The sequence below is a fragment of the Hippocampus zosterae genome, chromosome 10 (assembly GCF_025434085.1).
Source record: "Hippocampus zosterae strain Florida chromosome 10, ASM2543408v3, whole genome shotgun sequence".
NCBI lineage: Eukaryota > Metazoa > Chordata > Actinopteri > Syngnathiformes > Syngnathidae > Hippocampus > Hippocampus zosterae.
This window is the reverse complement of record NC_067460.1, coordinates 22730940-22752525: the sequence shown is the minus strand read 5'-3', so window position 1 is coordinate 22752525 and position 21586 is coordinate 22730940. Positions and strand designations below refer to the sequence as shown.

Here is a 21586-nt window from a genome sequence, read left to right as displayed (position 1 = left end):
AAACACTAATTTCTCTCTCACTGAAGAAGCAGGAGAAACTTTTGGTAAGTGGGGTTTATCGAATTTAAAATGTGACTGTAGAACAAAACCTATTAATACTTGAGTATTGAGTCCAATTAATTTGTAAAACTGCGAAAAGGTCACCTGTGGTTAAGCGACTGGCTGGATGTAGTACTTTGCTTTCACCACTAGAGGTCAGCAAATGGTCGCTTTTCATTGATGCTTCGTCCGAGAGTCATGCGGGTCAATATGAGTTTTAATCAGAAATTGAAATTGCAAAGTTTGATAAACTTGAGACGGGTGGCAAATTGGATGATATCAACGGGTTTGAATAATCCAATTTTTCATTCGACCATGTCCTTACTTTGAAACTTTAACTCCACTATCAAAAAGCTACAAAGTGAAGCCCTGTTTTGAAATGATTGGACATTATTGGAGCTACCGAGAACGAGGCTGAGGCTCAGAGGGGATCGAGCCTTTTCTGTTGCTGGTCCCTCTCTCTGGAATGACCTCCCTCTAAACATTCGACAAGCCTCCTCGCTGCCCATCTTTAAAACCCGCCTCAAAACTCACTTGTATTCTTTGGCATTTGACTCAACATGACTCAGATTTGTGAGTGATGTGATGATTTTAGTGAGGCTTTTGTGTCGAAAAAAACGACCATGGATAGTCAGGCGTTTTTGGCACAAAAGTTTGAAAGTACTCTACAAACAGAGCTCAAGTGAGGCGTTTTACACCGACCATGTATAGGAAGGCGTTTTTGGACGAAAAAAACGGCCATGTATAGTAAGGCGTTTTTGGCCGAAAAACGACCATGTATATATAGTAAGGCGTTTTGTGCCGAAAAAGACGACCATGTATAGTAAGGCCATTTGGCCGAAAAAAAACGACCATGTATAGTAAGGCGTTTTTGGCCGAAAAAAACGACCATGTATAGTAAGGCGTTTTTGGCCGAAAAAACCCGACCATGTATAGTAAGGCGTTTTTGGCCGAAAAAAACGACCATGTGTACAAAGGCGATTTGTGCCGAAAAAGACGACCATGTATAGTAAGGCTTTTTGTGCCGAAAAAAACGACCATGTATAGTAAGGCATTTTTGGCCGAAGAAAACGACCATGTATAGTAAGGCTTTTTGTGCCGAAAAAGACGACCATTATAGTAAGGCGTTTTTGGCCGAAAAAAAGGACCATGTATAGTATGGCTTTTTTGGCCGAAAAAACGACCATGTATAGTAAGGCGTTTTTGGCCGAAAAAAACCCGACCATGTATAGTAAGGCGTTTTTGGCCGAAAAAAATGACCATGTATAGAAAGGCTTTTTTGTGCCTAGTACATGGTCGTTTTTTTTCGACACAAAATGCCTTACTATACATGGTCGTCTTTTTCGGCCAAAAACGCCTTACTATACATGGTCGTTTTTTTCGGCCAAAAACGCCTTACTATACATGGTCGCTTTCTTCGGCCAAAAACGCCTTACTATACATGGTCGTTTTTTTGGCACAAAATGCCTTACTATACATGGTCGTTTTTTTCGGCAAAAAACGCCTTACTATACATGGTCGTTTTTTTCGGCCAAAAACGCCTTACTATACATGGTTGTTTTTTTCGGCACAAAACGCCTTACTATATATACATGGTCGTTTTTTTCGGCACAAAACGCCTTACTTTACATGGTCGTTTTTTTTCAGCCAAAAGGCCTTACTATACATGGTCGTTTTTTCCGGCAAAAAACGCCTTACTATACATGGTCGTTTTTTTTTGACAAAAAACGCCTTACTATACATGGTCGTTTTTTTTGGCACAAAATGCCTTACTATACATGGTCGTTTTTTTTCGGCCAAAAAAAGGCTTACTATACATGGTCGTTTTTTTCGGCAAAAAACGCCTTACTATACATGGTCGTTTTTTTCGGCACAAAAAGCCTTGCTATACATGGTCGTTTTTTTCGGCCAAAAGGCCTTACTATACATGGTCGTTTTTTCCGGCCAAAAACGCCTTACTATACATGGTCGGGTTTTTTCGGCCAAAAACGCCTTACTATACATGGTCGTTTTTTTCGGCCAAAAACGCCTTACTATACGTGGTCGTTTTTTTTCGGCCAAATGGCCTTACTATACATGGTCGTCTTTTTCGGCACAAAACGCCTTACTATACATGGTCGTTTTTTTTCGACACAAAATGCCTTACTATACATGGTCGTCTTTTTCGGCCAAAAACGCCTTACTATACATGGTCGTCTTTTTCGGCCAAAAACGCCTTACTATACATGGTCGTTTTTTCCGGCCAAAAACGCCTTACTATACATGGTCGGGTTTTTCGGCCAAAAACGCCTTACTATACGTGGTCGTTTTTTTTCGGCCAAATGGCCTTACTATACATGGTCGTCTTTTTCGGCACAAAACGCCTTACTATACATGGTCGTTTTTTTTCGACACAAAATGCCTTACTATACATGGTCGTCTTTTTCGGCCAAAAACGCCTTACTATACATGGTCGTCTTTTTCGGCCAAAAACGCCTTACTATACATGGTCGTTTTTTCCGGCCAAAAACGCCTTACTATACATGGTCGGGTTTTTTTCGGCCAAAAACGCCTTACTATACGTGGTCGTTTTTTTTCGGCCAAATGGCCTTACTATACATGGTCGTCTTTTTCGGCACAAAACGCCTTACTATACATGGTCGTTTTTTTTCGACACAAAATGCCTTACTATACATGGTCGTCTTTTTCGGCCAAAAACGCCTTACTATACATGGTCGTCTTTTTCGGCCAAAAACGCCTTACTATACATGGTCGCTTTTTTCGGCCAAAAGGCCTTACTATACATGGTCGTTTTTTCCGGCCAAAAACGCCTTACTATACATGGTTGTTTTTTTCAGCACAAAACCCCTTACTATACATGGTCGTTTTTTTTCGACACAAAATGCCTAACTATACATGGTCGTCTTTTTCGGCCAAAAACGCCTTGCTATACATGGTCGTTTTTTTCGGCCAAAAACGCCTTACTATACATGGTCGCTTTCTTCGGCCAAAAACGCCTTACTATACATGGTCGTTTTTTTGTCACAAAATGCCTTACTATACATGGTCGTTTTTTTCGGCCAAAAACGCCTTACTATACATGGTCGTTTTTTTCGGCACAAAACGCCTTACTATACATGGTCGTTTTTTTCGGCCAAAAACACCTTACTATACATGGTCGTTTTTTTCGGCACAAAACGCCTTACTATACATGGTCGTTTTTTTCGGCCAAAAACGCCTTACTATACATGGTTGTTTTTTTCGGCACAAAAAGCCTTACTATACATGGTCGTTTTTTTCGGCACAAAACGCCTTACTAAACATGGTCACTTTCTTCGGCCAAAAACGCCTTACTATACATGGTCGTTTTTTTGGCACAAAATGCCTTACTATACATGGTCGTTTTTTTCGGCAAAAAACGCCTTACTATACATGGTCGTTTTTTTCGGCACAAAACGCCTTACTATACATGGTCGTTTTTTTCGGCCAAAAACGCCTTACTATACATGGTTGTTTTTTTCGGCACAAAAAGCCTTACTATACATGGTCGTTTTTTTCGGCACAAAAAGCCTTACTATACATGGTCGTTTTTTTCGGCACAAAACGCCTTACTATACATGGTCGTTTTTTTCGGCCAAAAGGCCTTACTATACATGGTCGTTTTTTCCGGCCAAAAACGCCTTACTATACATGGTCGTTTTTTTCGGCCAAAAAAAGCCTTACTATACATGGTCGTTTTTTTCGGCACAAAATGCCTTCCCATAAATGGTCGGGTTTTTTCAGCTAAAATGCTTTCCTAGACATGGACGTCTTTTTTCGGCACAAAACGCCTTAGTATACTGTACATGGTCGTTTATTTCGGCTAAAAACGCCTTTGTATCCATGGTCGGGTTTTTTTTGGGCCAAAAACACCTTACTAAACTTGGTCGTTTTTTTCGGCCAGAAAAACACAAATATGGTCATTTTTTTGGCCCAAAACGCCTTACTATACATGGTCGTTTTATCAGGACAAAATGCTTTACTCTACATGGTCTTTTTTTGTTGTTGTGAAAAATTCCTTCTATCCTTAAAAAAAATACTTAAAAGCCTTACCCATGCGCTTACATTTCAAAAAACGGTCTTATATAGGGCCAATGGAAAATGTAATTCATTCCCCACCTGGTAGTCGAATGGTTCGTGCGTCGGTGTTGCGCTGCAGACGTGCAGGGTTCAATTCCTGACTCTTGCTGTTCGGTGTGAGGTTGCGTGTATTACCTGCACCTGTGCAGGTTTCCAAAAACGTTTGGCCATCCATTTTCTTGTCCTCTTTGCGCGCCCACTGACACCTTGGGACAATGTTGACTGCAGGATTCCCACTCTTCCACTTGCTTTTTATATACATGTATGGACCTTTTAAAATGGCAAATTTAGCCATTTTTTAAGGACTTTTTCTCCATTCAGCAGGGGATTCACGGTGTATTTCATGAACAGAAAGCCACAAGGGAAGGGTGTGGAAAATGACATACACAAATGAAATCAACACCACAGGTGAATTTTTAAGGATTTTTATTGATTTTAGAAGCTTTCCCTGAAAATTAAGGCTGATTAAGAACATTATTTTACAAGTTCTTTTTTTATGGATTTTTATGAACTTGCGTGACCCATGGGACCCCGGCATTACACCATCTGCGACTCTGCTTTGAAACCCTACAGTGAAATCTTAACCCCAAGTTAGACCCTCCTCACCAGGGCTTCAATGTAAGCCGTAAAAAATAAAGGTTACTCCACGGAAAGTATTACCACAAAGTATATACTTTATTTCAAGCCAATTTCAACGTTTGAATATGAAGGGATATATATTTGTATACTGTATATATACTGTATATATAGATATACCTGTATATAGCTATATCTATGTATATCTATATAATGTAACAGCTTTTACGGTTCTAAAACACATGCAACATATCTATCAAAAAAAAAAAACACAAAGAACAGATCATCACTGAATATAAATTCATTTCATGTGCAATTAGAAAACTCTAAATAGCAAAATCCTTTGTGTGTGTGTGTGTTTCTTTAGCCGGTGCGATTAGTTCTACGGCTACGACGGTGACCGCCGACGAGCTCAAGTTGGCGTCGACAGCCACGCGCTAAAATAAGCATTAAAAAAAAAAAAATCAACGCTGAGTCTCATTCAAACTGAAAAGCGTCGTCAGGAAAACAAGCACTTGTAGTGTACCACTCTCTTTTTTTTTGTTTTGTTTTGTTTTGTTTTGTTCTCACCAACACTGTTTGTCCATCTTCCAATGCATCGATTCAACCGATCAGGAAAATCTATTCTCCAAAGGAGTTTTTCTCACAAGGCGAATGTATAAAAACAGTTCTTTTGCTCGAAAAAATCAAGTTCCAAAGTTAATGCTACCGAAGGATACTGAAGGTTAGCCATCAAAGCGCGGTGTAAACATCGGAAAACTCCAAATCACAAAAAAACAATCTCAGGGTTAGTCACTCACAACGACGGCAAAAAAAAAAAAAAGAAACTTCAAAGAAATAAAAAGACAAAAAGGTAAACCTACTATGATTTGTTTCTCATCTTCTCACTAGCTTATGATACATTTTTCTTTTGTTCATGCACAGGCTGATTCGCAAATCGCTGTGAAAGTGGAAGCAAAATGACAACAACAAAAACATCTTTGGAATCGGCCACAAGTCCTGACTGAGATCAGAACCGATTGCATCTCAATTGTTCCTCCAAAAACGAAAGAAAGAAAGAAAGAAAGAAAAAAATCTCCAAACTGTTGTTCTCTCGCCCCAACCTCGCCGTCGCCATGACCCTTAAACCTGCTCCAGCACGTCCCAGCTGTCCTTTAACATATTTTCCAAAAATTGCATCTACAAATCTGCTTTTTTTTTTTTTTTGTGGTTTAGATTTATGTTCAGGATCATTTGACGCTGCAAGTCACAAGTTGTAGTATTTGTGTTGAAACGATGGGCCACGCAGCCAAAAGCGAACCATCCATTTTCTTTCAAGAGATGTTCGATACCAGTACGAGCACTCGCGATACCGAGTACCAAAACCTCAAGTACTTTTGATATCAAAAAATTCATAGACCACATTGACACAAAAACTCACTCGTGTGTCAAACTGCTGCAGGACATCGGCAACTCCTGCCGAGGAGGACTGACGAAATGTCTAATTTTGTTTGTCTTTAGTATCGGTGGGCTGGTATCGCCGTGAGCACTCGAAACCTTAATATGATCATCACGAGTAATCGATACTTTCCCCATCTCTCGTTGTTTCTTCATGTGGTGACGTTTAAACAAACAAAAAAATTATAAGAGTAAAAACGACAACGATCTAAGCTATCATACAGATAATGTAAAAAAAAAAAAAGGGTCTACGAATACTACAAGCCAATAAGATCGTGTTATAAAGTTACTAAAAAAAAATCCCTACATCCCGTTAACAATGTTTTTAAAAATCAACTCGAAAGTGAAGAAAGTTGTTCGTGTTGCTCGCCATCTTAAAACAAAAGCGGAAGGCACTTGATCCAATGACAAAAACAAAAAAGTTTAACTTAGACACGCTGGCACAGCCAAGCAGCGAATTGGTCGTGCCCCCTCACCCCCCCCCCCCCCCCCCCGCTTCCTCTGCTTGCGCCCCACTCACCTGCCAAAAACCCCCCCAAAAACTTCACCTACTTTCGGGGCCTTTTGATACCTTGGCTCCAAATCCGTAACGTACGCCAAATACATCATTTTTGGTGCCTCGGGCAGAAAAGAAAAAAAAAACAAAGAAGGAAAAAAAAAGGCAGAAGGTGAAGTTGGAGCAACTGCAGGAGAACGAGGCACTCATGGAGAAATGGGGGAGGGGGGCGGGTGGAGGTGGGTGAGGATATAAGGACGCCCGAGGTGGCGCTTCGGGGACCCCTTTGCGTGATTGTCTGCTCATGGGCCAGCCTTGAAGACACAGACAAAATCAAAAGGAGGACAGAGAGAGACGAGAAGAATACTGCCGCAAGAATACGGGAAAAGTCCAGACAGGCTCGCTGAAATGTCTTGTCAAAAGCACGCTGGTGGTGGAGGAGGAGGAGGTAAAGGATCCCCCCTCCCCCCTCTATAACCACGTGAGGAAGCTCTCCTTGTCGATCTTGGTGGCCGCCAGAACCGATTCCATATCGTTGAGGATTTCGGAGCTCAGCGCCTCCTGCAGGCTGGGCATCAGCTCCTCGCCCTCCACCGCCATGCTCTCGCCCTCCAGGGTGCCCAGGTCCACGTCCGTCCCCGGGATGGCGTCCAGGTAGTCCGGGAAGCGGCTGGTCTGCGTGCCCATGGAGCTCGGGAGCGGGTCTCCTGCCGGGGGGGCAACATGGGAGGGGAGGGGTGAGGGGCGAGCATGAAAACCCTAGTTTCAAATCCTACTTTGAAACCCTAATTCTGGTTTAAAATGCTGTGTTGAAACTCTAACCCCAGTTTGAAACCCTACTTTGAAAACCTAAGACTGGTCTGAAACACTAATCGGAACCCCCAACCTACGTTAAAACCCTAATTCTAATTTCAAATCCTGTGTTGAAACCCAAACCCTAGTTTGAAAACCTACTTTGAAACGCTAACCCTAGTTTGAAACCCTAATTGGAAACCCTAACCCTCGTTTCAAATCCTACTTTGAAACCCTAATTCTGGTTTAAAATGCTGTGTTGAAACTCTAACCCCAGTTTGAAACCCTACTTTGAAAACCTAAGACTGGTTTGAAACACTAATCGGAAACCCCAACCTATGTTAAGACCCTAATTCTAATTTCAAATCCTGTGTTGAAACCCTAACCCAACTTTGGAACCCGACCTTGAAACCCAAATCCTAGTTTGAAAACCTACTTTGAAACGCTAACCCTAGTTTGAAACCCTAATTGGAAACCCTAACCCTTGTTTCAAATCCTACTTTGAAACCCTAATTTTGGTTTAAAATGCTGTGTTGAAACTCTAACCCCAGTTTGAAACCCTACTTTGAAAACCTGAGACTGGTTTGAAACACTAATCGGAAACCCTAACCTACGTTAAAACCCTAATTCTAATTTCAAATCCTGTGTTGAAACCCAAACCCTTGTTTGAAAACCTACTTTGAAACGCTAACCCTAGTTTGAAACCCTAATTGGAAACCCAAACCCTCGTTTCAAATCCTACTTTGAAACCCTAATTCTGGTTTAAAATGCTGTTTCGAAACTCTAACCCCAGTTTGAAACCCTACTTTGAAAACCTAACACTGGTTTCAAACACTAATCGGAAACCCCAACCTACGTTAAAACCCTAATTCTAATTTCAAATCCTTTGTTGAAACCCAAACCCTAGTTTGAAAACCTACTTTGAAACGCTAACCCTAGTTTGAACCCCTAATTTGAAACCCTAACCCTCGTTTGACACTCCAAGCAGAGACCCTCGTTTAAAACCCCATTTTGAAAACCTGATGTTAGTTGAAAACCCCAAACCTCGTTTGAAACCCTAACCCTGGTTTGAAATGACACTTTGAAACCCTACCCTCATTCGAAACCCTAATTGTAATGCCTAACACTAGTTTTAAGCCCTACTTTGAAACCGTAACCCTGCTTTTAACCTTATTTTCAAATCTTGAATGCGTATGTGCCTTGAAAGGACAGGCACCTGGCATCGTGAGTGACGTGGGTGTCAGTGAATGAGTGCGAACAGTTGTCTGGCTGTTCATGGGTTTTTGCTTCGGCTTAATCGAGCAATTCGACCGCTGTAGCATTTGATTTCCGCTGACCCTCTCCGAGTCCTCACCCGTGTCCATTTCGTCCACGCTGTTGAGGAAGTCATCCGGAGTGCGAGGGACGCTGTAGCTGCTCATGCTCAAGCCGCTGTCTGTGCTCTCGTCCCTGGAGTGGTACGTCCCGCTGTGGGGCGCAAACAAGAAAACGACAACGCCGGCGGTGAGAGTTTGCTATCGCGACGTTGGACAAGCTGCACTAATGAGCAGAGGGAAAAAATATGTGGGCAGAGTTCAGCGGCGACACCGTGAATGAGGCCATTGTGAGCGTTGGGGGTTGGGGAGCGGTGCCGGTGGGCGGGAGGGGGGGGTGAGGGGGGGTTAGGTCGGCCTGCCTACACGCTGGACCTCGTGCTCCCGGCCCGCTTCATACTTTAGCTCACGTCGACGAGCGGCTCACGTTTACTTGTGGCAAAGGCAAGGCGGCTTTTCTTGAGAGAACGCGTTTCATACACGAGGTAACTTAATGTGCGTCATGTCATTCAAAATACAACATTTCAAAGCATTTACTGACGAAAGAGTGAAAGCGCAAGGTTTGGGAGGAGGGTGGGTGGGGGTGTATCTTAAAAGAGCTTGCGGCATAACAGCTAAATGTTGCTTCACCATGTTTGCTTTCAACTCTGGGGTCCAAAAATTGACCAGAGTCTGCTGGAGTTGCATTCCGCCGCTCGATTTATCGATTTATCGCCGCTTTGGGAACCAACCTGTTGAGGAATGGGTCCGAGCTGTTGGCGGTCATGGTCCGGGCATCTTGGGCCATCGGGGAGGACACGGGGTTGGTGCCACCGCCGTCTTGTTCCATGCTGGTGGGTAGCTGGTTCCTCAGAGCGAGCTCCTGCGGACCCCACCCCACACAGACCGACACTCGTCATTGAGGGGCTTTTGTGCCGTGATATGTCAGCTGCTTAACTTGCTATTTATTTATTTATTTTTTAGGCACGAACAAGTTTGTGTCATCCGTAAAGGTTTATGACAAACTTTGAGAGAAAATTTAGGATGGTAAAATAATCAAAGTGTTCGCCCGCCATTTTTTTTTCAACACAGACGTTTGCAGCAGGGTTAGAATAGTTTGCCTTTTTAAAAATTCAGTTTTTATTTAATTTTTTTTGTTTTTGGGAAAATTATTTTACTAAAAAACTAGTTATTGGTGTTGCTTTTTTTTTTTACACACAACAAAATCTTTTTTTTTTAAATGTATTTGTTTAGATTTAGTTTTAGTTTTTATGGACACCGCAGATGGCGTAAAGTAAATGCCAGTACTACTAAAGTGTGCGGGTTAGAATAGTTTGGCCTTTTTAAAATTCAGTTTTTATTTAATTTTTTTTTTTGTTTTGGGGAAAAGTATTTTATTAAAAACTAGTTATTGATTTTGCTTTTTTTTTTACACACAACAAAATCTTTTTTTTTAAATTTATTTGTTTAGATTTAGTTTTAGTTTTTATAGACACCGCAGATGGCGTAAAGTAAATGCCAGTACTACTAAAGTGTGCGGGTTAGAATAGTTTGGCCTTTTTAAAATTCAGTTTTTATTTAATTTTTGTTTTTGGGAAAAGTATTTTATTAAAAACTAGTTATTGATTTTGCTTTTTTTTTTACACACAACAAAATCTTTTTTTTTAAATTTATTTGTTTAGATTTAGTTTTAGTTTTTATAGACACCGCAGATGGCGTAAAGTAAATGCCAGTACTACTAAAGTGTGCGGGTTAGAATAGTTTGGCCTTTTTAAAATTCAGTTTTTATTTAATTTTTGTTTTTGTTTTGGGGAAAAGTATTTTATTAAAAACTAGTTATTGATTTTGCTTTTTTTTTTACACACAACAAAATCTTTTTTTTTAAATTTATTTGTTTAGATTTAGTTTTAGTTTTTATGGACACCGCAGATGGCGTAAATTAAATGCCAGTACTACTAAAATACTATTACTAAATAAATACTAGTAAAAGCACCGTAGGCTGTCCTATTGACAATCGTCCTTCAGTCCAATCAGGTTTTCCATCTGCACGCGCTTGGGTCACTTCCGAGACTGTGAACTGGAAAGAGTCGGCGCGAGCGACACGGTAAACAAGTCAGCGGCAACCCTGGTTCATCATCACCATAAAGCTGCGTGATATTCCAGTGCCGGGACGCTGCCTTGAGTAAACTCCTGAACTCTGAAGCCGCACCGCCCTGCGCGGAGGCGGCGATGTGTCACTAGGAAGCGGTCAAATTACCAGCGATGAGTCACGAGACTTCGTGGCAGCGTGGCGTAACAATGGAGGCCCATCAAAGCGGGGGTTTGAAAGTTTGAACCTCCGAGTGAGATGAGTCACGTCAAAAAGTTTACAGCGGATGGACTGCACTAAAACGAAAGCTGTTGGCCAATTACGCACCGCTCGAACAGACATTCGGGGGAGGGGGCGGGGGAAACATCTGCATGCTCAGGGAGATGTTTACACGACACGCTTTTTTTTTGTAACTTAAAACAGATTCAGCTCGTTAAGACCAAAACAACTCTGGCGCAGCACAGCACCACTTTTGTTTACGGCGCTTCTTCAAAATTGCCCAATGGTCACATTCGTCCTTCCGTTCTCACTTTATGATGTTCCCGACTTTCAAGGTTAGGAACTCAGTGACGTTTTACTCATTTGGAAAGATTTTTTTTATTTTAATTTTTTGCTTCATTTTGCATTCTTTTCTGCTTTCTGTGAATATTTTTGGGGCATTTTTTGTATGAATTAGCATTCCGTTTTATTTTTATTTTTTTTTTGGGGGGGGGGCTGTATTATTTTTGCTTTACTTCGCTTTAATTGCGTAATTTTCTCTGAACAATAGGTCAGGCGTCACTCTATGAACACAATAGTATCATTTATTATTTGGGTTTTTTATTTTTTTTGCATGGCTTTGTAAGTAATTTTGGCAACGGCTGCATAATTTGACAGACCCCCTGAATGTCAAATTCTAATCTATAGAACACGCTGATAAGAAGGACTCAAAAGATAAGACGCGGCAGGAAACCAATTACCCCTCCCGACTTTAGATTTGGTATAATTACAAGCTCTGATATGATAGACATGCCTGCATAAATAGTTTTAATTTAGAACAAAAAGGTGTATTGCGTCATCCCCCCACCCCGGGGTTGTAAAGTGTATTGATATATTTTGTTGGACTTTTTCTGAGGATAAATAGTTGTATTTTTGAAATTCCCTTCCCTCATTGAAACGATTTCAACCTCATAACCTTTCAACCTTTTTTTCTCTAGAAAATGAATTTGTCATTGCAACATTACGACTCGGGCTCAAACCGGTCCTCGGGTAATTTGAGAACCTTGGTTAAAAAAAAAAAAAAAAAAAAGTGCTTGAGGCGTTTTCTTCTGCCTCGAGTACCTGCTTATTTACGTCTACACTGTCAGGAAGAAGAACTCGAGCTAACCGCAGCAACAATTTTTCAAGCTATACATGATGGCAACATGTCAGCAACAGAGTAAAGAGGCCACCCTCGAAATAAACCTTAGTTACCAAACAATAGAGGGACATAGTCGTTGATTGCCGCTGCCAACCGATGCTTCCGACAACGCAACGTTGTCCTGAAATAACGTTTGCTCATTAAGGGCGTTTTAAAAAAAAGAAAATAAAACATAGACGATTATGCTGACACTACATCTTACAGAGCTAGCAACACCAGTCGCGCTAGCCACGCTAGAAGTGCTAGCACAGCTAGCACCGCCTGCCGGGCTAGCAACGCTCAAGTTAAACGACCTAAATTTCTCCACGCACTGCGATGCTGACAGTGTGACCCACAGTTGTCGTTTCTACTGATCACTTTTTCATAAACCAGACAAGTGTGTTGTTTTAGCCGGCGAACGCTAGTGAGTTTCTGCTTTGACTTCGTCTCATGGACCAAAATTTACGGGGTAAGATTGATCTTAATTCTCACTCGTGTTTCTAGAGAGCAAAATATTGTATTGGTGTGAACAGTTTGAATTGAAGTACAAAATATATCATGGCTGCAGCCGTGGCTACGACATTTTCACGCAAAACGGTGACTTTTCGATTTCCGTGGCATTTCGGAGTACGCACCGCAGTTGTGTTAAATTGACGTTTAGATTAACAAAAACGTCACCCCTGTCGAACTAAAAATTTGAGAACCCCTGGTTTAAGGCTTCCTTATCATTTTCACGTGGAAACAAGTTGCTAATGATTTTCTTCGGTCCCAGAGTGGATCAAATCCGATGTTTTTGTTTCTTTAACATTTTTTTCTTGAATATGAGGATATCGAGTGCTGACCTGAGGTCTTTGCCGAAGTAGCTCCTGTTTCAGCCTCAGCCTCTCCTTCTCCATCTTCTGCAGCCTCAGCTGGTTGACGCCGCTGAGGGTGCCCGAGGGCAGCTGCCCACCCTGCTTCACGGGCGCACTCTGGGAAATCCTCTGCTGGTTCAGGGCTGGGAAGACAGCGAGGAGGAGGGTATGGTTAGAAACTGAAAGCTTGACACAATTTACACGACTGCAATGTACTTTCTTACAGACTACGGTGACATCTGACAGTGGCTTGCGTAACATTTTTCATCCCCACAACCACGGATTTGAGTTACCACTGTTATGTAGAGTAACGCGTCGCTATTTTGCGGTTCCCAGCTGGGGCCGAGCCCTGCCGCGAAAAACGAAAGATTTTTTCATGTTCATAGTTTAAAAGCTGTAAATGTATCCCGATATATCACGCTGACGGAATATCAACACTGTAGGATTTAGAGGTCAGCAAACTCAGAGCAAGTTCAAAGCAAACATGGTGCATCAGCATTTAGCTGTTATGCTGCAAGCAAATGGAATAAGCTGCCAACAGAACTGAATTTGAAGTGTAAATCCAGGGTAAAAACTATGCCCTGCCCCATACCTACTGTATGATTACAGAGCATTAACAGAATCAATTTTTTTCCAATGTTATGTTCTTGTCGGCCTCATTAACACATTTCAAATCCCGCCTCAAAACACATCTGTTTCGACAAGCCTATTCACTCAGACCATAAAGCCATTATTTTATTTATTTATTTTTGTTGTATTTTTTCTTACCTTATTTGATGTAGTTTTTAACATTGTACTCGTGATTTTAACTGCTTGTTGTAAGGTGTCCTTGAGTTTCTAGAAAGGCGCCCACAAATAAAATGTATTATTATTATTATTATTATTGTGTTGTATATCAACCACTTTTTTTCCTTTGCTTTAAAATGTCTCGAATGATTCTGTTTTTAAATATTTTACATTATTTTGCCGTTAAATGTTGCCTATACACAGTATGTTGATTTGTCAATTTATGCAGCACATTGAGTTAATCTTGTCGATAAAAGTCTCGACACTGACGGCTCAAGCGAAGGCTGAAATGACAGCTGAAACTGTCAGCTCGGTAAGAATTTTTGTTTCTTCGCTAAGAAAAATTAATTAATCAATTAAGCGCAAAAAAATCAGGGACTACTGTCACAGCATGCCTTTTGATTCTATGCGTTAGCCTGGCTATGGCATATTGCATTGTCTATTAGCATTAAGCGAGTGGAAGGCAAAATTGTGTGGGTTATTCAAATACAGTGTAACCTCAGAAATAAGACCACCTATGTTACTGCTCAAGGTGGTCTTATTTTCGGGGTGGTCTGATTTCTGAAGTGGCATGCAGTAATGATAATGCAGAAGTAATGTGGCTCACATGCAACAATATACTGTAGCGTCATGTACACACAATGAGTAATAAATGATGGATTGTACATGCAACTGTATTGTACACAACTCCAAACCGCTCAGCCAATGTTCGCTGGCTCGATCAACTTCAATTTTCTGTTGTAGGGTCAAATCAATTCTCTTCTTGCTTGCTGCCATTTTCACACCTGGTCGCAATTATGAGGCGATAGCTTCCTGGGACCGGATATCGCGGTCGCAATTCTGAATTCCGGGGTGGTCTCATTTCTAGGGTTTCAATACAATACAATACATAGGCGTTCTATTTGGGACTGTACAAAACCGGTCGTATTTTTAAGGTGGTCGTTTAAATGAGGTGGTCGCATAGCGGGGTTTCACTGTACACAACATGCGATTCTCTTTGGTTTGACAGGAATCTTCAACTTTTCTCTCACTTCAGAGCACGTTAAATATCAGTCGGACAATGGCTAGCTAGTATCTTGATAACTTGGATGTTAGGTCAATCGTATCTCAAGGCAAAAAAAAGCAGCCAATTATCATGACCACAAGCTTCCGTTCTGCGCACGTGCATCCGGAACCGCTCCAAAAATAGTCCGCGGATAATCCACGCTGTGACGTAAACGGAGACAAATGTCCTTCATTTCCTACTACGCCGATTCACAAAGTACATCTCTCGATCTTTTGGCAAGTTTGTGAGAGGGAAACTGTGCGCATCTGCGTGTGTGGCAATGCCGTAAGTGCCGGGTGACGTCTCGAAAACAAAAAAAAACAAAAAAAACGGCACAACAGGACTTACAAGTTCACCTCGCAGCCTGCAGAAGGCTTGGAGGTGAGCCAGTACAGCAGGTTATGTTGGCTACAGGAAGCGCCGGCGCAAGATTTTTAGCACGCGCAGTCCCGAACAAGCACAATTCCTGTAAGACCTGATCCCCGCCCACTCGCTGACTAAGACAGGCATTGTTGCTCGGCCACGTTGCATCAGTCCTGACTTATCCTGTTCATTGTGCCTTTTTGTTTCCGTCCAAACAAATCTGATTGGAGGCCTGCAGCTGCCTCACTTTATTAGGGAGCCTTGCGCAATCTTAGCCACATCCGGTAGCTCAATAAAACCCCAACCTCCCCCCCCCCCCCCAAAAAAAGATAATTTCGAATTACAATCCCGGAATCTTGTTGATTAGTCTTGTTCGGACAAAAGAAGGGCCTTTTGGGCGGGGGGGTTGGGGGCGGGGGGGCTGGGCATGCAGTTAGACAAAAATTTGTTTCATCGATGGACAAAGTTGGGTGGACATATCGATGACAACAGGACACATGTTGAACCCCCCCCCCCCCACCCACCCTAAAAAAGGATGGGAAGAAAAAATATATAATCAAATGAGGGGCGGCCCGGTGAGTGCAGTGGTTAGCACGTCGGCTTCACAGTGCAGAGGTACCGGGTTCGATTCCAGCTCCGGCCTCCCTGTGTGGAGTTTGCATGTTCTCCCCGGCCGGGCCTGCGTGGGTTCTCTGCGGGTGCTCCGGTTTCCTCCCACATTCCAAAAATATGCATGGCAGGCTGATTGAACACTCTAAATTGTCCTTAGGTGTGAGTGTGAGCGTGGATGGTTGTTTGTCTCTGTGTGCCCTGCGATTGGCTGGCAACCGATTCAGGGTGTCCCCCGCCTACTGCCCAAAGACAGCTGGGATAGGCTCCAGCACCCCCCGCGACCCTAGTGAGGATCAAGCGGCTCGGAAGATGAATGAATGAATGTATTCATGCTAAACTGCAAGTATTTGTTTTTTTTTAATGGAGCCGCGGCCTACTTAGTGTCCCTAATGAAGTGGCTTTTGGCTGTGATTGTATTTGGTTGTCAATCAAGCTTGCAACGCATCATTGTTATTTTATGGTCTGTTGTGAGGGAAGGGATGGGGGTGGGGTGGGGGGGGGGGGGGGTCATTGAAGCCGCTAAAAAACATGAGTAGTGCTAATCTATGCATGCAAAGCGGGTCACAGTTGCATTTCTATCAGCCAGGCAGGCAAACATGTCTGACCGCAAGGGGCGGAAGAGTCAACACGAGGGGTGTTTGCTTATGCAGCGGAGAGCCCAACCACAACAAAGCCCCTGATGGGGACACAATTTTCATGCGGTGGGGACGGGGATGGGGGTGGGGGCAGGGGGGGGGGGCTCGTCTCGCTCTCGCCATAAACTGCTCCTCCCGCCCCCGGCACCTTTCTCATCGCCATTCAATCACTGTCTGTTGACACTATCTCCGCAGCAGAATGGAGCACGGCCTGCAGGGCGCTCCCTGGGAAGCACCGAAGGCCCCCCCCCCCCGGCAGTCCCGCCCGACTCCCGAACACATCCATCCATCCATCCGCCTCCCACTTCTACCGAGCTGCACTCCCCCACACAGACACACACACAGTCCCAGAGCCGCCGCCTCCCCCCCCCCCCCCCCCACAGTCCTGGGAGGGAACGCTCCTCGTCTCCACTTCTGATCGTTCTTTCTGCACATATCCCTCCACCAACTCAGGAACTACTTGACACAGGGCTGGGGAAGTTATGTCGGGGGGGGGGGGGGGCACAGTTTCAATTCATTTACATCCACCACTGGGTTAAGCTTTCCCAGTGGTGAACTGTTGCCCATAAAGTGCAGTTACATATTTTCCCCCCCCAACCACAGTCCAAAATATATCCTGCAGTCATGCGGTCACCCAAAGTAAGAGAAATTAGAGGCTGTTCAACTGCTTTCAGCAGCAAAACTGATTAAAATACGCTGCCGTCATTGTTCAAATTTGCGACGGCTGACTCACTTAATCGTCGATGACTTTAAGAAGGGTTTTGTTGCTTGTTTGTTTGTTTGTTTGTTTGTTTTCTGGGTTCATTAGAAACATTAATTTAACACGGAGACCGTCAACTTTTTTCCTTTCGGTGTTTTCTAAAAATATTGATGATTTTTCAGGATAATTAACCAAATATTTATAAAAAAAAATTTACATTGTAAAATAACAATGGACATAATTCAGATGCTTTTAATCCGGAGAGAAATTCCATAGGAATTTATTTTTAGTTGCAAAATAATGCCCCAAAAACGAATTCATAAGCGGCTGAAATGAGTTTTCTCCGCAGGGTGTCCGGGCTCTCCCTTAGAGATAAGGTGAGAAGCTCAGTCATCCGGGAGGGGCTCAGAGTCGAGCCGCTTCTCCTCCACATCGAGAGGAGCCAGATGAGGTGGCTTGGGCATCTGATTCGGATGCCTCCTGAGCGCCTCCCCGGTGAGGTGTTCCGGTCATGTCCCACCGGGAGGAGACCCCGAGGAAGACACAGGACACGCTGGAGAGACTATGTCACCCAGCTTGCCTGGGAACGACTCGGGATCCCCCGGGGAGAGCTGGAAGAAGTAGCTAGGGAGAGGGAAGTCTGGGCTTCCCTGCTAAAGCTGTTGCCCCCGCGACCCGGCCCCGGATAAGCGGTAGATGATGGATGGATGGATGGACAATACATCACTACAACAAATATAAATACATAACAAGAAAATCAAAATATGTCAAATTCATTCAATTATGTCCGCATTAATTTCACTCAATATTTTAAAAAGCCTTCATATTATAAATAGAGTATATTTCTTGATTGATCGGTTCGGTTTCGGTGCAGATCCGGACAAGGGTGCTCATCCAAAATCATAGCAAGTTCATCCACTTTCACTTTACTTCCCGTCACGACATCCTTTATAATCTCACTACACTTTATAATTCCCGCGCATATGCAAATTAGACTCGCTCGGCCTTGGCGGAGGTCAACCTTCCTAAACACTTGAACTGAACATTCTTCTAACATGTCCTTCGAGGCTTACATTCAGAGTGAAAATGATGTAATATAATGAAATGAAGGCCCACCACGCAGACAAAACAGTAACGCAAAGCAAGCGCGGCGAGTATGTGCCAACAATGGGGGTGGTGGGAGGGAAAAAAAAAATTTGCCGCCGTGAACGAGCTCAGCATGAGAGGACGAGATAGGAGTGAAGGACAGGTTCATTTCAGGGCCAGCCTGATAGCGCACAAGGAGGTCGACTTTGTGTATATGTGCAAATGCGTGTGCGTGAGTTTCAGAGGGTTTGTGTTAGCAACACATGAGGGCGGCCTAAGCTGCCGGGCCGAGGGAGATAAGCGAGCGAGTTAATGCCGTCTGCCTTTTGTCTTCTTCACGCACGCCCGCAACACAACCAGCCAGCCAACAACGCCGCTTATCAGGCCATCACGCCAGGAGCCGCATTACACCACACACACACACACACGCACACACATGGACGCCCCATCGCCATCCACGTGGAGGTACAGATGCGAACGGACTACAATTAAAAAACGGCCCGCGACAAATTTTTGTGAGTTACAAAACGTGATTAGCATGTCGGATAACTTCAACCGATCGTGGCAATGGCCAAGAAAGCACGAAGCAAAAAATATGCCTCGTTTTCGAAGGGTTTATTCAGCATTTGCTCAAACCGATCGTTGTTGAGTAGCGTGTCGAGTTGCGCTCGCTGGCGCCATCTAGAATCGGTTGCGCGATGACTGATAAAGTACGCTCGCAAACCCGTCGAGGGGCCGATGTACTTTTCCACATCCTGATTTTGGATCGCGTGTCAAGTGTTGATTTTTATGTCATTTGTGTGTGCCGGCGTGACGGACACAATTGGGTATTTTTGTGTGGCTCCATTGATTCCTTCAAAGAGCCTTACTGCTTCTACTTTTACGGCAATTAGAGCGCCTTAGCGCACAATCCCATGAAAAGTCATATAAGAGATGACATCATTGCTCCCCGCCAACTTTCAGACGAGGCGGAGGAGAGTCACATGACACGTAGGCGGCTTTTGACAAAGCCGCCTTAGAACCCAGGAAGCTAGCAGGCTAACTGGTTAGCTAGCTGCTGTACAAAAAAAAAAAACAATATGGCCTCCTTTTTCCCCGTCGCCACCTCCATGGAGAACGCAAGCTTATCTCCTCTGGATGTTCTGTGTTCTTTTCCATTCTAACCCCCTCAAACCCTGAACCCACTCCGGCCCCCCTTTTTCTCTCCCTTGGCCCCTCCTACCTACACACTCACTGGAGTTCTATGACTGAAAAGGTCTGGAACAGATTAAGAGTTGGAGTGCAGAATAAAGAGGCCTGGCGGGGATTCGAGTCTGTCTGGAGCAACAGCACAACGAGGCCGTGCCTGCACTGGGCCTCACAAAAAATGGTGGGAAGGCAGTGTTGGATGTTTGTGTGTGTGTGTGTATGTGTTGGGGGCTGGGGGACGCGGAGGGTGGGGGTGGGTCAGCTGGCAACAGGCCTCCGTTAAAGGCGCTGTACTGCTTTTCTCTTCTGAGCTCAAATTAGCCTCCATTATTAAAGCAGCTGGCCGGCGATTAGGACACCTGCATGGCAGCAGAGTTCAGTGTGGAGGAATACGTTCCAAATCCGACACAACAAAGCAACATTTTATGTCTTTCAAGCGACAACGCCAAGCGCCGTCAAAGCGGCCAGAAGTCAACGACTTCAAGCTGAAGCTTCACGATCGTTTTGGTCCATTGCGTTGCTCATTCCCTAAGAAGAAAAGACTGAATGACTTCTTTTTGGGAGTCTTAGCGCTAGCTAGCTAGCTAGCTAGCAAGCAAGCTAGCAGGGTCTCCTTTTAGCCCACGTGATTTACCGTGGAACTGAATTTGAACAATATACAGTACGTTACAGATCCGTCGTCCTAAAATAGTCAAAAATCTGCGATTTAGCGAGATCATATCAAAACATCGGAGAATGGCTCAAAGATAAGAGAGACAACAACTGCGAATATCTAACTTCATCCAGCACTGTTGATGTGTTGAATTGCGAAGACAAAAGTAGTACTAGAATACGCAGACCGGTTTAGAATCATGACATATGGTAACTGTCAAAGTGTTAGCGCTAACAAACGCAAGTACAGATCTGAGGGCATTTTGAAAAGATTTACTGTGGGATTATTATTATTATTTTTTTTTTCGAGGCACTATTCCCCCCCCCCCTTGAACAACCTCGCATGAGACTTGAAGGCTTAAGACATGTCTTGTACATATGTGTCCCATCTCTGGATCAAGGCCCCGACTCGGCTCAGCGTTTCTGGCTCCGGCGGCGGCACGGGAACAGTTAACACGATGAAACTTCACTATCAGCGCTGCCCGCGAGCCGCCTGTGCGCTCATAACTTGGAAATCTTCAAAGCCGCCGTCTCCACCTCCCCCCAGCTGCTGCGCCCCCCCCCCCCCCTTTCAACTCGGTTTTGGACTCTGCACGCATTCGCTGACGAGACATGCAGCCTTTGTCGACTCCAAGGGCTGCGCTGACATGGGATGAAGTGATGGCACTTTTTTTGTTTTTTGTCTTTCCTGTCACTTATCTCCTAACTGTGTGGAAAACCTGCGGTGAAACTTTAGCTAGGGCTGGAACAGAGGGCGGCTGGTGGGGTTGTGGGGTGGGGGGGGGCTTGCTGTATGCGTGTGTGCTGTTGCTAGGATTAGCAGCCAACTCAGCTGTTGTTTCACCACTAAAATGGCTGACAAAAGGTGAGGTGCTGCATCAGAGCAAAGCGGCACTGAGGGGGGGGGGGCGCAACGCAGAGCAGTCCAAAATTAAATCAAAGTCGCTCAGGCTGCTACAGCTGCGAGGAACTTTCACGGGGGGGAGGGGGAGGGAGTTTGAGTTTCTATGCCGACGGCTTTGACTGTTGTTTTTCCATTGACGATAAACGTCCGACTAACTTTGCTGCAGAACTCACCGAAGCGGGGGTCGAGCCGCGGGTCCAGCCAGGAAGTGGTTTTGTTCTTGTGGTTGATGTAGTAAATTTCACCCTCTGATGTAATCGCTTGTTCCCAGCCTTCAGGGAGTGGTCCTGGGGGAGGGCGGACAACATGTGTGACGTCAAAACATTTTGGCTTTTTGTTGTGTCCGATGAGTGTGTGAGTGGCGGCAGAACATGAAAATCTTTTTTAAAAGGCACGTAAGAAGGCAACGTGTTGGGTTTCTGGAGTACTGGGTCCAGCTCACAAGTGTGAAGTTAAACAACCCCGTTGATTTCTCAAAATATGTCGCAGCGAGCCATTCGGACATTTTCATGTCACAGCTCCCATTTGCAGTCCGCTGCATGTGCCGCATACGCTGATCTGCTTC

The 21586-nt window shown here is 44.0% G+C and overlaps 1 protein-coding gene across 2 annotated transcripts in view; it reads right to left on the bottom strand.

The window, feature by feature from the left end:
• Window positions 1-4548: 4548 nt before the first annotated feature.
• Window positions 4549-21586, bottom strand: part of yap1 (Yes1 associated transcriptional regulator) — a 36322-nt gene continuing 19284 nt past the window's right edge. The window contains exons 4-8 of one of the 2 annotated variants that reach the window (XM_052078532.1): window positions 21195-21308; window positions 13040-13194; window positions 9483-9613; window positions 8793-8905; window positions 4549-7353 (exon numbers count right to left, since the gene is read on the bottom strand). In XM_052078532.1, coding sequence (XP_051934492.1) covers window positions 7118-7353; window positions 8793-8905; window positions 9483-9613; window positions 13040-13194; window positions 21195-21308 — 749 coding nt within the window. In that variant the 3' untranslated portion in view covers window positions 4549-7117. The remainder of the gene's footprint in view (window positions 7354-8792; window positions 8906-9482; window positions 9614-13039; window positions 13195-21194; window positions 21309-21586) is intronic. The other variant, XM_052078533.1, reaches the window with a different exon arrangement.